The 17,403-nt window shown below is 39.5% G+C and overlaps 1 protein-coding gene across 1 annotated transcript in view; it reads right to left on the reverse strand.

The window, feature by feature from the left end:
- The window catches only part of MYCBP2 (MYC binding protein 2), a gene marked incomplete in the record, with an annotated part of 5,088,083 nt that overhangs the window by 443,805 nt on the left and 4,626,875 nt on the right, over window positions 1-17,403 (reverse strand). The window contains 1 exon segment of the mRNA XM_044072904.1: window positions 10,466-10,705. Within this exon segment, the coding sequence (XP_043928839.1) occupies window positions 10,466-10,705 (240 nt within the window).

The raw sequence follows: 17,403 nt of genomic DNA on the forward strand, positions 1-17,403 counted from the left end.
AGCATAGGAAAGGAAAGAAGAGGTATAGTAAGAGAAAAAACAGGGGGTTGGAGGGAGGGTAACAAGGACTGCAACAGTGAATACACTTGAACATCTACATTTATGGTAAGTGTACACAACTGTACTATGTTCTTCGTGTTTCACTGTTGCAGTCATTACATTTGGGTAGATTCCCAAAGCTATGGTTGGGAGGATGGATTTATACTGCATTAGGACCAGCTATAAGGCCCTGCAGGACAGCAGAGGCAAAGCCAGCTCTGGATTTAGAGAAGAAAGGTGAATGGTAATGTTTGGTGAAAGTATGAACTGAGCTCCAGGTAGCAGCTTCTAGAATGTCTCTGGTAGGAACACCTCTGAGAAAGGCTCTAGAAGTAGATGCAGCCCTGGTGGAATGAGATCTGATCCCCTGGGGGATAGTTTTACCATGGTGCATATAGCAGAAACGAATACAATGGCTGATCCATTTGGAAATAGTCTGCTTTGAAACAGCCTTTCCCTCTGCCCCAATAGCCTTTCCCTCTGCCCCTGCAGCAAATGCCACCAGTAGTTCAGATTTTCTTTGAGACTTTGTCCTGTTTAAGTAAAATCTAAGTAGTCTGTGTACATCCAAAGAATACAGAATCCATTCTCCCTTGTTCTGTGGATTGGGAAAGAAAGTTGGCAAATGAATGGTCTGATTAAGAACCACACTGGATACCACCTTAGGCATGAAGGATGGATTGGTCCTGAGAGACACCCTGTCCACATGAAAAATAATGAAAGGCTCCTCTGCCATAACAGCCTGTAATTTGGAAATCCTTCTAGCTGAAGTGACTGCTAAAGGAAAGCTGTTTTCCAGGAGAGAAAATTTAAGTCTGCAGTAGCAGCTGGCTCGAAAGGAGGGAGGGTGAGTTTTTCCAATACAAAGTTGAGGTCCCAGGTAGACGTCGGAGCTCTCCTGGGTGGTCTTAAGTTTTTGGCCTCTCTGAGATACTGCTTTAGCAGAGGATGAGAGAAGAGGAGAGGTTCTGTGTTGTAATGAGCTGAAATAGCTGAGGCATGGATTTTTATGGAAGAAAAGGACAGGCCCTTGTGAAGCATCTCAGTTAAATATTGTAAAATCTGAGGAATATTGAGCACTGTTGTGCTTATCCTTTGTGATTGATTCCAGGCGCAGAATCTTTTCCATTTGTCAGCATAAGATTTTCTAGTACTAGGCTTTCTTGCCTCCAAAATGACATCCATCACAGGTTTGCTGAGGGATGCCAAGGGTGAATTTAGGTGATTAGCCACGCTGCAAGATTCAAAGTTTGGAGCTGAGTGTGCAGAAAATGGTTGTTCTGCTGAGACAGTAAGTAAGGTATCTGAGGCAGGTGCCATGGTGGAAGGTGTGACACATTGCGCAGGAATGGGGACCAGTGTTGGCGAGGCCAGTCTGGAGCAATCAAAATCATTTTTGGCTTGTCCTGTTTGATTTTTAATAGAACTTTGGAGAGCAGAGGCAGAGGGGGAAAGGCATAGACTGATAGGTTTTTCCAGCTGCATGATAGAGCATCCACTTTCTAGGCTTTTTTGTGATGAGTTCTTGTGCAGAACTTGTCCAACTGATAGTTCTGGGGTGAGGCAAAAAGATTTGTTTGGGCTTCCCCATTTGAGCGTCAGCATGTTGAAAATCCGTGGTTCCAGTTTCCATTTGTGCGGGTCCATGAGATTTCTGCTTAGTTCGTCTGCCAGAGTATTCAGCTTTCCTGGCAGGAATTGAGCTTATAGTTGAATTTGATAGGTCAAGGCAGTGTTCCACAATGCCAAGGCTAGTCTGCAAAGGGGGTAGGAGTGTGTACCCCCCCTGCTTGTTTATGTACCACATAACTGTGGTGTTGTCTGTCTTTATCATTAATTGCCCTGGATGAAGGTAGTCCTTGAAGGCTGTCAGTGCATTCTGTACAGCTAGCATCTCTTTTTGATTGATATGAAGGTGCATTTGATTTGGGCTCCATTTGCCCTGAATGCACTTCCCTGCCAGATGAGCCCCCCAAGCATAGTCTGATGTGCCTGTAGTTAGGGTTTGGGCGGCAGGGGGTGAAAGTCTACATCCTACAAAAACCAAGTATAATGTAGTGAAATCCCAAGGCTATAGATTAGCTCAAATTACCACAGAGATGGAACCATTTTTGAGAAACCTGAACTTAGAGAATGATTTTCTAGTGAGAGGCTATGAAAGTCGGATGTTAAAAAACATCCTGGAACCCATTATAGAACTAAAAAAGACTGAAGCACCTTCACTCAACCTCCCCAGTAGAAACATGTTAAGTAATCCCACAGAGAATAACAAATGCAAAAATAGCTGCATCCTGACATACACTTTGGATTATCATAGTATCAAAAATATTATTGAAGAAAACTGGGACATTGTCACAGGAAACCCTTTTCTGATTAACATCTTGGGTGAAGCCCCATCATTTGTTTATAGGAAGGCCAGGAATATTAGAAGTTTTGTTGAATTTAAACCTAGACCATGTGAGAAAAGCACGAAAAGATGTGAAACTAATTGTACATTTTGTATATTTATACAGCAAGGTGATAGTTTTTATTGCCCTTATTTAAGGAAGATCATTAAAACCAGTGCAGGGGGTGACTGTAACACTAAAAAAGTAATTTACAGGGCACAGTGCAATGAATGTGATGCATTCTATGTGGACAAGACTGTAAATAAACTCAAGCGAAGGATTTCATGTCATCTGTCAGAAATCCGCTCTGGATGTAAAAATAATGCACTAGCCAAACACCTTTCTCTTCATAAAAGACACACAGGTTTTAAGTTCCAGATCCTGGATCGCATAGACATGGGTGATCTTGAAGGAGACATCCCGAATATTCTGGAGAAACATGAACTCATGTGGCAATTAAAGCTGAACTCTTTTAGAAAGCATGGACTAAACTACTACTGTTCAATTAAAAGTGCACTGGAACTTAGAAAATTGCCACATTGTTTACATGACTAATTGTATTTTACTTTATTTTATTCTACAAATTGGTTTTAAATACCATTTTAAATCATTTGAAATTTAAGTGTATATTTTGTTTCCATCATCATACATATATATTTTTTTTATTTTTATTTTTTTCTGGTTCTTTTTTCCACTTTATTCAAAATGATGGTAATAACAATACTAATTATACAGGTTTTTAGGATTCTTGTACACAGACCTGAAGAAGTCTAGGACGACGAAAGCAATCTTTGTTAACAATAGGTTATGAAAATAGAAACTGATTTTTACATGCAAAATGTATATGTATATATTTATATATAATTTTTGATCGCAAAATGAACTAAGGTTGATATATTTCCAGCCATGTAGTGTATTGCCTTGTATAAAATCACAGACTTAATAATCTACTTAATAATTTGGTTAAATAAGATGTACCATTAAAGTACATTAGGGCTATATATTATTATGACAGCTACTAGGTAGGGCAGGACCAGCTCGAATGTCACACTGATGGGGGAAGGGATGTGAATTTAACATGTGTACCAATAACACTTTGTTTTACAGCACAATAAACCACTCCCATGCCTGATGAAAAGTATATATATATATATATATATATATATATATATATATATATATATATATATATATATATATATATATATATTTAGAAAGCCTGAGAGGAAATTATTACTCTATTTTTGTTTTACTTGGATCGCTTGTCTGTGTACTTAATAAAGGATTTTCGATTGGAAACAGACTGCCTGCCTTGCTTGGATTACTTTCGAATACTTAGTAATGCTGTAGAATTATATATTTTCTATTATTACTTTTTGACTTGAAGAGTTTACGTTCGCTACTTCTACTACTATTGTCTGATCTGATTACTATACAGTGATTAACTAAAAATATATGGAATGAAAATCTTCCACACAGAGAAGTTTCTTACACTGTTTTGTTTTTAGACCCACTACACTTTAGTGGGTTGTTTTGAGACTTCGGAGATTACTTGTTTTTTAAATCTTTATTTTCCATACAGTCAGAAATTAACATCATTTTCTGTTTAAGCAGTCCCATGATATGCTGCTGGTATTTAAGCATATGAAATTGACAATTTAAAGCCCTGATTGCCAAGGTTGCAGAAATGTAAACCTTCTTCCCCATCTATCCAGCGCCCTGGAATCTCTATCAGAAGGGGTAGGATTTTTAGCAGTAAAGGCCTTAATGCCCTTGGGACCCTGATAAATGGTTTCAGGATCTGCAATAGGATTTATGAAAAGGAATTTGTGGGAGTCACAAACCCTGTAGTATCTGTCTGACTTGCAAGGAGCCGGAGGCAGAGAATCAGGAGCCATACTAGATTCTGAAAAAACATCATCAACAATGTCTAGGACAGGAGGTATAGCCAAAGGCCTATGCTGAGGAAGAAGAAGAAAATCCGTAAGTCTCTTTTTAGATCCATAGAAATCCTGACTTTCCCAGTGAAAATGTTCCCATAAGGTATGTAAAGTTCCCCCCAAAAAAAAAATCTTCAGGAGGAGAAGCGGAAGGAATGGAATCTTCTGTATCAGAGTCCTCATAAGTAGGTATAGACAAATCCTGTTCATTAGAAGAGTCAGTAGAAATAGAATCCTGTTCAGAAGATTCATAATCAAGGTCTTGCCTAGGCCTCTTAGAAGGGGGGGGTTTGGCTACCCAGATCAGAGTAATTAAATCTTCAGCCATTTTTGATCATTTGTTTTTTAGGCATAGGGGCCTGCACATGTGGGCCAGGCGTTGTTTTTTTAGAGACAGATTATGGCCTTAGTTTTGAAGATTGCGCCGGTCTAATATACAAATCTGTAGGCCTGAACACACCCTCAGAAGCTGGTGCCTGCACAGCGACTCTGGACCCATCCAAGGTAGAGACAGCCACAGGTTCCATAACTGAAGCATCTCGCGGCATACTAGGCTCCGAATGGGTCTCAGTAGAGGCCTGTGAATCAGAAGTAGTGGGTATCAGGGGCTGCAAAAGCACCTCACTGAGTACCGGCGAACTGGCGACTGGCTTAGGAGAAGTGTCGTCAGTTTTGGACCTTGACGGCCTGTCTCTGTCTTTTTCTTTGCATTTTTTAGGTATTATAGTAGTCAGATTGCTAACAGACGACATTTCTGGATAATTAAAGCGTGATCCAAAATATTTAGAAGCAAAAATATACCGACGTTTAATAGTGCATTGATTGAATTTTGCACAAAACCGACAGTAAGTAGGTCAGGGCCTAGGCAAGGAATACAGTACAAATGAAAATCCTTATGAGGTATTTGCTTCCCCACAAGTAATACAATTATTAACTTTTACTGACATCAGTAAGGAGCAAGAAAATAGCTTTTTAGTTGAATACTTCAGTTCTGAAACTCGAAAACGAAAATTTCAGGAGTCGGCCGACCGGCACTTGCGAACTGCTTCTGCTTCGGGCACCGCGCAGCAAGAAAGACTGATGTAATGGTGTCGGCTGCATGTTTTATACCCCTCACAACCTGACGTCATGGAAGAAGGGACAGCAACCGACGCAGGACCCAAGACTTTGTTAATCAGGCCGATTGAGGGCAACCCGCCAGCAGATTACCCAAATGTAATGACTGCAGCAGTGAAACACGAAGAACATCTTGTAAGAAATCTTTAACAGTTTGCATAGATTTAGCTTCATCTTCCATCTTTTTAAGAACCTCCTCAGCCTTGTTGCCAAACAGGCGGTCCTGATTTAAGGGAGCATCCAACAATTTAGCTTTAACATGATCAGGTAAAGATTGCTCCTTAAGCCAAGCATGCCTTCTGAGCACAGAACCAGCAACAGCAGCCCTGCAAGAGGCCTCTAAAGAATCAAATCCACATTGCAAAGTATGTTTTCCAACCTGTTCAGCAGAATGCATTAAATCCTGTAATTCTTTATTTTCCGCACAGTCAGGAATCAACATCATTTTCTGTCTAAGCAATCCAATAATATGTTGTTGATACTTTAACATATAAAACTGGCAGTTTAAAGCCCTAATGGCCAAGGTTGCAGAAGTGTAAACCTTCTTACCCCATCTATCCAGCGCCCTGGAGTCTCTATCAGAAGGGGTAGGATTTTTAGCAGTCGAAGTCTTAATGCCCTTGGGTCCCTGTGAAATAGTCTCTGGATCCGTAATAGGATTTTTAAAAAGGAACTTGTGTAAATCAGGAACCCTGTAATATCTGTTGGGTTTTCTGGGAGCAGAAGGCAAGGAATCAGGGGCCAAACTAGATTTCGAAAAAGCATCAACAATGTCTAGTACAGGAGGAACAGCTAAAGGCCTATGCTGAAGCAGGAGTAAGAAATCCCTAAGCCTCTTTTTTAAATCAGAAAAATCCTGGCTTTCCCAGTGGAAATGCTCCCTTAGAGTATTAGTATTGTAAGGTTTCACCAAAAGAAAAATCCTCTGGAGGGGAAGCAGAGAGAATAGAGTCCTCTGCATCAGAATCCTCATAAGTAGATAAGGGCAAATCCAGATCATCAGAAGAATCAGAAAAATCAGAATCCTGGTCAGAAGATTTATAAACAACTTCAGTCCTAGGTCTCTTAAAAGGGGGAGGCTGGCTTACCCTGATAAGATCTTCATCCATTCTTATAATTTGTTTTTTAGGCATAGAGGCCTGAGCATGCGGCCTGGACATTGTTTTGTTAGGCATGGTTTGAGATTTAGGCCTAAAAGAAGGAGGTGTCGGTTTAATATGCAAGTCTGTAGGCCTGAATACACCCACAGAAGCCGGTGCCAGCACAGCGGCTCCAGACCCATCCAAGGTAGAGACATCTGCAGGTTCCATAGTTGAAGCATCTTGCGGCATACCGGACTCTGAATGGGTCTCAGTAGAGGCCTGCGAATCAGAAGTAGTGGGTATCAGGGGCTGCGAAAGCGCCTCACTGAGTACTGGCCACTGGCTTAGAAGAAGTGTCGTCTGCAGTTTTGGAGCTCGATGGCCTGTCTCTGTCTTTATCCTTGCGTTTTTTCAGAATCCCGGTAGTTGGATGGCTAACCGATGACATTTCTGGATAATTAAACCGAGAACCAAAATATTTTGAGGCGAAAATATACAGACTATGGATAGTGCGCTGATTAAATAAAGCACAAAACAGACAGCATGGTACGTCGTGGTCAGGGCCTAGGCAAGGAATACAGTACGAATGAAAATTTTTATGAGGCATTTGCTTTCCTCAAGTAATGCAATTATTAACTTTTACTGACATTGGTAAGGAGTAAGAAAAAGTTTTCCCAATGGCGTACTTAGCTTTAGTTGAAGACTTCAGTTCTGAAACTCGAAAATGAAAATTTCAGGAGACAGCCGACTGGCACTTGCGAACTGCTTTTGCTTCGGGCACTGCACGGCAAGAAAGAATGATGTAATGGCGTCGGCTGCATGTTTTATACCCGATGACCTGACGTCATGGAAGAAGGGACAGCAACCGAAGCAGGACCCAAGACTTTGTTAATCAGGCTGACTGAGGGCTACTGCAAGCAGATAACCCAAAAGTAATGACTGCAACAGTGAAACATGAAGAACATCTGCCCTATTCAGAACATTTCCATGATAACAGTCTACTTCCACACACAATTGCATTTTAAATTTATTGTTTGAACATTTTTTCAGTAGGCAATGAAGCAAAATGCATGCACCAATAATGACAAAACTGCCCTATTCAGAACATTTCCATGATAAGTCTACTTGTACACACAAAATATAAATACAGAATCACAGTAGACTGTAAGCCATAGGCATGTTGCACAGCTTCTTGAACTTATTTTCAATGGGGTGGGGAGCAAAAGGCGAAAAACCAGGGACATTTTAAACATTGCGTGTATAATCTTGGAAAGTTGTTTGCATAAAACGTTACCACCATGCATTTCACTGCCAAGTCTTGAACCCAGAACACTGTGCACTACAGTCAGAGCAACATACCACTAAACTAAACCAGCATTTTCTTGAAAGACAGGAAGATAAACTTAAATGGTTATCATATCATTTAGTGAATTCAGTTCTCACTTCTCACCATAGCTCTCAACCTCTTAGCACAAAAATACAGAACAAAGCCAATAATGGGGGAATACAGCCCCAAATAGGGACATATTTCAAATACTGATTTTATAACCTTAGAAAATTGCTAGAATAAAAGGCTTTGTGTTACCACTCCTGCAAATAAGAAAGAACAGAACAAAAATGTGAGGCATAAATTCACAAGTCATGGTGGCTAGGGACTTTAGGCTCTTTTTACCTGTACCCAAGGTACAGGGTTTGAGCCAGAGTACCTCTAGCCACCAGATGTACCCTGCTGGGGGCATTTTCTCACAGACACAGACACAGACACAGACACACACACACACACACACACACACACACACACACACACACACACACACTGTTCCCCTGCTGCTCTACTCAGCAATTAACTCATGTCCTACAGTCCAGATGCAGCAAACAAACTCCATTCTGCAGCAGCTTCTGAATATCCCACTCACAAATAACAGCTGGAAATGTACTGACGACATCGTGGCAAACGAAACCGCTTGCAAAAAACAGCTGGGAGGTGTGGAAAGGGACAGAGGTGATCTGCAAAAGTGTGGGGGGGGGGCTCCCCTCCCCCCACGCTCTATTGGTTCCGGCACCCATGGCATAGGGCAGCAATCCAGCTCACTCAGAGGTCAAGGTATATGGAATTAAATGTGTGGGCCTCTGCAACTTCATCCTGCATTCAGTGGCATGCCACACTGGAAGGATTTTGAACGTGCTGTTGAACTTGTGCAACCTCTGTAAGCAGTGTGTGCAGCAGCCACAAGCTGACAATGGTGAGGGAATGAAGGGATTGGGGACATGGATGGCTTGTTCCAACCATTTGACTCTCACCCGCTAGGAGGATGACTAGACTCAAAAGCTTCCCAAACACAGCAAGAAACAAATGGGCCTACAAAGCTCTCACCTAGGGTGAGGTACTCCCCTCACAAATTAATGAATGGGTCAACTTTGTGGACAGTGAGGTAGCTGAAAGTGATGGCAAGGAGAGTTTGAATTGATTTTTATAACATATAATAAAGAAATCCGTCTTCTGACAAGTGCCATAAAACAAGAAAAAAAAAGTGGATCATAACCCAGCTTTTAAAACCAAATATCTAAGAAATGTAAAACTAACACAAGCTTCTAAATGCTTAAGCAAAGCAATGATGTTCTTTTAATTGGACTACAGCAATTGAGCTTCTTATAGGTAAGTAGAATGCAGCTTTTGAGTTAATATTTGAACACACAAACCAAAGCACCATTCTTGTGCCTGGCAAAAGAACAAGGAAAGACTACGTAAAATACAAGGCTGGTATCTGCAGGAATTCAAGAAAAGTCACAAAATGCAAACACTGTCTTTAGCAAAACAGTACAAAATCTGTTAACTAACCACACTTGACTTATTACACGAGCAAAGATGACATTTGAAGAAATATAGTTTTTAAAGTTTGAAAACTTCAGTTCACATGGCACAGAGATAATTAAAAAAAAAATAAAAAATGGCTTCTTGGTGGTAACCATTGTGTTTAAATCATCTAAAATAGAAATTTCTGTGAAACTAAAATGTTAAATTAGAAGGAATCCGTTTTTTACTACTAATACCAGTACAACTGCTAGTACAACACAGCAGTCCCCAGTGATAATTTTTCCACACACTGCCCACCAAATCTAAGAACAGTTGGTAAGTCATTGTAAGTCTTCCCATACTTGTAGTTAAGCACATCCCTTGTGACTCTCCCAGATTTGTTTTCTCTCACATGTATTACTCTGCTTTAAACCTAAGCTGCCACACTCTTTATTAGTCTTCCAAGCCTATGAAGTACACCCCCAATCTAAGATACATCATACATTCCGCACATCAAACAAGTTTCAGATAAGAGTCATTAGTAATGAGATGGAATTTTCTATCCAGCACCTTTAACTTGTCAACTAAGAAAACAGTAAAAACCTGATGCCATAATGAATCCTGAAAAGATTCCACTGAATACAGTTTCAGAGATTAGTCCAGTTACTATGGCTGCTTATGTTGTAAATCCTGTGAAAACTCCATTGATAATCCACTTTTTAGAGAGTACACTGATAATCCACTTTTTAGAGAGTACTCTATTTATTATGACTGTCTATGACAAAAAAATCCACTGGTAATCCATTTTTTCTTGAGGGTATGCCATTTACGATGCGTGCCTAATACTGCCCAACAACCAGGCCCTTACATAGTCTATAACCCTTAAAAATAGGATACCAGGTTTTCTGCTGTAATACAGACTAATAATACCTTATAGATCAAAATCTTATTCTATTCTGTTGTCATCTTGTTCATCATTCTATCTCCTCAGAATAAAGACATTTTCCTTACCGTAAGTGACCCATGTAATTTGCATTCAAACTCATTATGGGCCAAGCTTTATTCAAATGTCTGAAATTAGCTGAACACATTAAAACAGCAAAATACCTGGGATGTAATAAGTCGGAAAACCCGAAGAGTTTCTGCTTCACAGTTCTTCTGCTGGGCAACACTTGCAGATATTTGACCAGCAATTTTGATGCTTTCTCCATCTTTCCATCCTAGCACCTTTACCTGCCGCACCCTTAGTGTGCTCTCTGGTCCTTTTAGTTCTATTTTAATGATGTGACTGTCTCCACCCGGAAGTTCACTTGTTACCCATCCAATATGTCTAGAATCTAGATCAACCTGATGAAGAACAAAGAATCGGAGTAATTTCAAATACTAAACACAAAAAATTACAAAAGTCAAAATCATTGTAAGTATATCTGAATCAAATGAGCATTCAAATGAATTCTAAGATTTTATCAATCTATACATTTTGAAATATAAGCAATCTTATATGCTAACGTCAGTTCCACGTAATTAGGTAATGTTTTCACAAATGTGTTAAAACAGGAAAAAAAACAGGTAAGTTGATAAATTATAATGTATTGTAAAATGTTGTAGCATTTCTTTTAAAGCTATTCTGAATCAAATACATCCTAATGCTAAAATCTGTAACACCCTTTTTAAGGTCATTCTGAAGCAAACAAGTGTTGTTTTAAATGTATAAAAGGTGAATATTTTTTTTGGAGAATCCAACCCCAAAAAAAATAAGTAAATTCATTAATGAACTAATACATAAGTAAACAACTTAAAATAAATGAATAAATGTTTGAGACTACAGGTTACATCTGGACCATAACGTCAATCTTCAGATCCACCTCTAGCTACAACAACAAGCTTTTTGGGCCATTTTTCACAACTTTGCTTTGGGTGTGCCTTGTGCCTTCTCCTTTTCTTGCTTTCTGTGAGAAATAAGTCTAGCCTGAGATTACAATTTAATAGGTGCTCACAGTGCTTTCGACACTTTGAAAACATTTCACAAGCCACTAATTTAGAGTATATTTTATCTAACTATATTTTCACCAATCGTTTATACAGCATATCATTTTGATATTTTTTTTTCAGATTTATTGACATCTTCAACAGCTTCTACTATAAAATGACAGAATCTGAGAAGACGTTATTTTACAAATGTAACCATGAACACAACTTAACGGACTCTCGCGACCAGCATCAATGCTGTATATTTTACATCTGCAAACAATAACTCAGTTTGGAGCATGAAGTCTGCAAATCATTCAACACTACCAACTTGCATCAGCAGGTGAAAACTATAAAGGAATGAATGCAAGCCTAAACAGTTTCTTCAATGGCAGAATGATACTCTTCAGTCTTAAAGAATTATTACTACTGTGAGAAGGAGCATGCCTTGTATTCTCTGTCACAGAAACACCACTCTCACAACAACCTTACTACTAAAAGAACACTAGAAATCATAAGGCATGTCAACAAAGAGTTCAAGGTAAGTTAATCTCTTCCATCTCATAGTCCCTCACCTTCAGAGGAATGCTCTTCCACACCACTTGGGGATACTGAGCATTATATAAACCTAGTATCTACCACTACAGAACTTAATTTACTTTTACAGATGCTGGAAGGGGAAGAACCTATACTTGTTCATCTCCGCTAAGCAGACTCAAAACACCTTGAATGCATCTGTTAGGGCCTCTTCCAGAAGAACTTCTAGGGAGCTGTGATAAGCATCTCTGTCCCAAGTGAAAGTGACAATGGTCACTCCAAGGGAGCATGTTCCCTTTAGGTTTTCCTTCATGGATTCTTGTGTTTCTAGATCAGCATGCAAAGCACTCACCAAAACCTTGGTTGATGACACTCGGTGCCTGCTCCAGTTGCTAAGCAGCACCCCCCCCCCCCCAAAAAAAAAAGGTAATTAATCCAAACACCTGTTCTGTTGGGAGGGAGGTAAATAATGCTTCCACTCCTAGGGTTACACATTATCAAACATAATGGACACCTCAACAGAGACTCCTGCATAAATATGAACAGGCTCATGTACACATTAAAATAAAGTTCTTAAAGGAAAGTTCAGTTGTGTGCTACTTATCACTGTAACTGTAAGCATGCAAAAAGAAGGATTACTGATGCAAGAAATTCAGAAGATGAATGGGATCAACTCCAGATGGATGTCAGCCTTCCAGATCTATCTGCAAACAAGTTGGACATCTCTAATGGGCATATGGTTACCTCTCTATGTTAAGTTTGTCACAAAGTAGTATTGCTACAATGAACAGTTCTACCTACTCGGTCTTCTATTATTTTCTGTAGTAAGCATCTGGAAGAAAGAATGTTACCAGGACATTTTCTTCCTGCTAGCCTCAATAAATAAAAAGTACACTCCACTACACCAAAACCCTAAAGGCAAGCAATACACCTAGGTATATATGAGCCTGTCTCAGTTCTTAGAGTCTGTAACAGCTGAGCTAAAGCAAGCAATGAAAAAATGGGGATGCAATGTATGAAATGAAACATATATGGTATTTAAGATTTTATTACAAAACTTTCAGGGAGTAACAGATCATTAACCACAAAAACACTCAAGATTCCTACTCTAACCTTAGGAATTTCAATGTACCACTACGCTGAATTTAACCATGATGCATTACTTTTCAAACTTTTGGCATGTTGAAGATGACATGATTCAAATGAAAAAAAATGAGAAAATGTAAAGGATCTTAACTTCTGATGTAATGACAACTCAATAAAGAAAATCTCTAGATCATTTAAGTACTCTGCTTACTGTGCAGCATGTCAGCACACCACCCAGAATGCAAACAGTGCATAATACAAAATGACAGAAGCTGTGAAGATATGAACTAAAGTCTTTGAAAAGCTATATGCCCACTCTCTTCCTAAGATTTCATTATAAAACTTGCAGGTAGTAATGATGATTTTCCTCAAGGCAGTTTGCTAAAAAAAAAAGAGAGAATTCTAATAAGCCACTTGTATACAAAAAGTACTGAAGAACTGTACTTCAATCCTGATTTACATATCATAGAATGTCTTTGTAAGCACACTGAATATTGACTTCATTCTATAAGTAGTAACAGAAGTATTGCCTTAGCTGGTGAAAAAATGCTTCTGGTTTACTAAGATCTTATCTTATGCAAATAGGGGCATTTGTTTCACTCAACCTAGCCAGCAATGACCAAACAATCCCTAGGTAGAAATCCATATTGTGACAACAAATGTCCTCTGAAATGCTGGATTTCTTAGCTATATGTAAGATGTCACGTGTTAGATTTCCTAAGGTAGCTTACTGTAAAAAAAAAAAAAAAAAAACTCATGGACTTCTAATAAGATACTTGAGTAAAGGCACACACTTACTCTCCTAGTAGAATGTATCCCTTATGAGTAGGTACAGCACCTCTGACAAAGATGATATGGTATAAACATAATGGCCACATTGCTCTGACATATACTGCCACTTCAGCTAGCCATATTAATAATCATTCAAAATCTTATAACTACCCTTAACTTTATTACATCCCTTGCAGCCCTCATAGCAAAAAATGATAACCATGTTTTGTACACATATGAGGTCTCAATGAGAACACAATGAAAATAGTCAAAACAATATATTTCAATTTGCTGCTGTTAGACACACAAGTACACACAGCTAATTAATTGTCTATGATAATGTCATTATCTGTGCTTTCATCTACAAAATCATAACAGCCACAATACTATATTTCAATTTTCTGCCATTAACAACTTAGACTGCAGTCTAAAAAAACATTTTATTGCTGAAAAATCATATAAAACTGACTCTGTGCTTTCACTTAGTGGATGTTTCCACACTTCTACTCAAAAAGACATATTCTGTGAATACCTCTGATGTCTGAATTTGAAGAAAGTGAAAGACACAATGACCATGCTAATTTATTTCAACATGCTGTTCTTAAATACATAAATTTTCCCCAAGCTAGATTGCTTTGCTTGAATCATGTTATGCCCTCCTGCTTTCATACACAAGATGCCCCTCAAAACAATATAGCCATTTTCTGTGTACATTTCTCAAGTGTGATTCTTCTGTTTACGAAAGGAAAGGGATAGTTGCCTCAGAAATGAGCTACAACTTTTTCATAGATATATACACTTCCATTAGGTTAGTGAGATCACACAACTGCCCTGTGAGATCAGACAACTGCCCTGTGTTTTCACACATACCCTGTCTCCTTCCCAAAAAATTGCCACCTTCTGTGTTCTCCCCGATATTACGTTGTGATGAAAGTAAAAGAAAAATAAACACAGTAATGTTTCAACTTGCAGCGGTCAGATACGACAATATACACACCCAAGCCAAAGCAATGATCGCTTTTTTAACCACCTTACTCTATGCTTTCATGCACAGAACCACTCCCCCTCAATGCAGGAAGGTAATCTGGCAATCACTTGCAAAGGGTGATTCCGAAATGTGTTATAAAAATAGACAAAATAAAGCATTCCAACTTGTTGCTATGGGGCATCCCATTCCCATGTCAAATGTGTAAAAAGAAAAAAAAATAAAGAAAATGAAACTTGTGTGCTTACCATAATGATAGATGCTTTCATTCCAGTCCATCTAATATGACCTATGGGTCTTTGAAACCCAGCTTGGATCCAATCTCCAGCCAGTTTAGTGCTCCAACCTCAAGCCCTTCCTAAATATTCTTCCCATAATACTCTGCTCCCCTTCCCCTAACTCATCAACTTTGACAATTATTGCCAAGAACACTACAATGCCTTTGACTCAGAATGCAGACAGATCTTTAGAAGAATATAATGGGAAGGGGAAGGAGTGTGGGTTGGTATCGGACAGACTGGAATGAAAGGCTGTATCATAATGATAAATACATAACTTCCATAGCCTATTCATTCAGTCCATTTGATCCAACCTGTGGGTCAGAATCCCCCAGCTACTAGAATCCCGAGTGGCCTTAAGACAGGAGACCCTTCAAGATGGAAGCCCAAAGGAATCCTAGCTCTGGAGATGAGGATTAATTTGTAATTCTTGATAAAGGTGTGGGCTAAAGATCAAGTGGCAGCTTGACAGATTTCATCCATGGACAAGACCCTGAAAAAGGCTGTTGATGTAGAGACCAGTCAGGTGGAATGATCCTTAGGTTTGGCAAGCAAAGATTTACTTTGAGAAGTCTAGATAAAGGAAAGAAAATCAAACAGCCATCCAAGACAGAGAGATCTTAGAGACTTTCCTGACCAGTTTGCTAAGGGCAAAGGAGACAAACAAATGCTCGCCTTTCCTGATGGGTGCTGTCATATGAAGTTACAAATGAAGTTGCCTATACGCATGTGAAGGAGGCAAAATGTATTCACCTTTGTTTTGATAGTTTGGAGAAAACATTGGGACAGGTGTCAGATGTGTGCAACTGGTCTCAGAAGTCACTTTTGGAAGAAAAGGACTGGTTATAAGGGTAACCCTACCTATAACAAAAAATAATGTATTGATGGACAGAGGATAAAGTGTGAAGTTCAGAAACCCATCTGGCTGAAGTTGCTGCAACTAATAGAATGGTTTTACAAGACAAAAATTTAAGGTCTGTTGGTGCAGCAAGCTCAATGGAGATCTGTACAAGTCCTCTAGGACAAAATTTAAATCCCAAGGAGGGGCTGGTTAGGAGGTCTCAAATGAAATGTTCCTTTGAGGAAGGCTTTACATAACTTGTTTGAGGCTAAAGAAGCTTCCTGAAGCCTGATGTGAAATTATGAAATGGTTGCCAGATGAACCTTCATAGTAAAGAAGTTGGACAGAGCCGACAACAAGGAAAACATGAATCATAAAACATCTGACACTGAGACCAAAAAAGCTCTATCTTATGAGATTCCTTCCATAACTCAAATGTTTTCCATTTGTTATGATACACCTTACAAGTAGATGATTTCTGTGAGGCCAAAAGACTATGCAAAACATCAGAGGAAAGGTAATCTTCCCATGCCTTCAATGGAACTGGAGAAAACCAGTGGTTAGTTTCAGATTGGGCAAGTCCAGGTGAGGCTTCCTGGATGGGTGAGAGAGCAGATCTGGTATCGGATCTAAGAGCCAGAAAGGCTCCTTCAGGTAAGGTTTTAGTAGGGGGAACCATATCTCTCTGGTCTAGTATGGGGCAATAAGGATCACTGTTGTCTTGCAATGAATAGCATTCTGTACGAATTTGGGGATGACAGGAGTGAGGGGATAAGTGTAAAGTCACCCAGGAGGCTAATGACTGGACATAGTGTCCTTGGGGGTCTGTCTCTGTTGTGGAAGAATAGCAAAGAACTAGCTGCATTTGGTATTCTGTGGGGGTTGCAAACAGAATACAGTACAGTTTGCACCAGGGTTGGAAAATTTTGTCATCGTCTGACTCAGGGACAACTCATAAGGGAGGAGAAGATGCCTTTTTAACCTTTTAACAAGATCGGTGCACCTTCTGGGAATGTGTGTTGCAGTCAGAAAATGGTGAGAGGCCATTAACCATTGCCACACTCATGGTTTGTCAGCACAGTGGGTAAGATCTGTTTTCCCCTTGCTTATGTATCAGACTATTATGTTATCTCTCTGGATGTTGATTACCCCTAGAGGAAGCCAATCCTGCAGTTCCTGCAACAGAGAAGACTGCTCTCATCTCTATGACATTTATGTGAAGACAAGTTTCTAAGTTTGACTAACCTTGGACCATCTTGCCTTTGCAATGCCCTCCCAAGGGAGAAAGTACATGTGGTTACTGTTGTTACTTGGGGGGGGGGGGGCTTGAAATGGTCTTCCTATCAATACTGAGGGTGAGAAGAAGCCAATATTTTAGATGAGAACAGCAAGACTGAGTTATCCTGATGGGAAAGGACAGAAGGTTGTATCCGAGATCACTGGGAATGGAGTAGCCACTGTAGAATCCTCAAGTGCTAATGAGTGAACTGCACCATAAGAATTGCCACTGTGATTAATCCTAAGGTTCTCAATACTAACCTTGCTGGAGGACGAGCTAGGTCCAGAAGAGCTTGAACAG

Source organism: Protopterus annectens, chromosome 5.part1, assembly GCF_019279795.1.
Source record: "Protopterus annectens isolate FY-2018-M chromosome 5.part1, PAN1.0, whole genome shotgun sequence".
NCBI classification, from domain to species: domain Eukaryota; kingdom Metazoa; phylum Chordata; order Ceratodontiformes; family Protopteridae; genus Protopterus; species Protopterus annectens.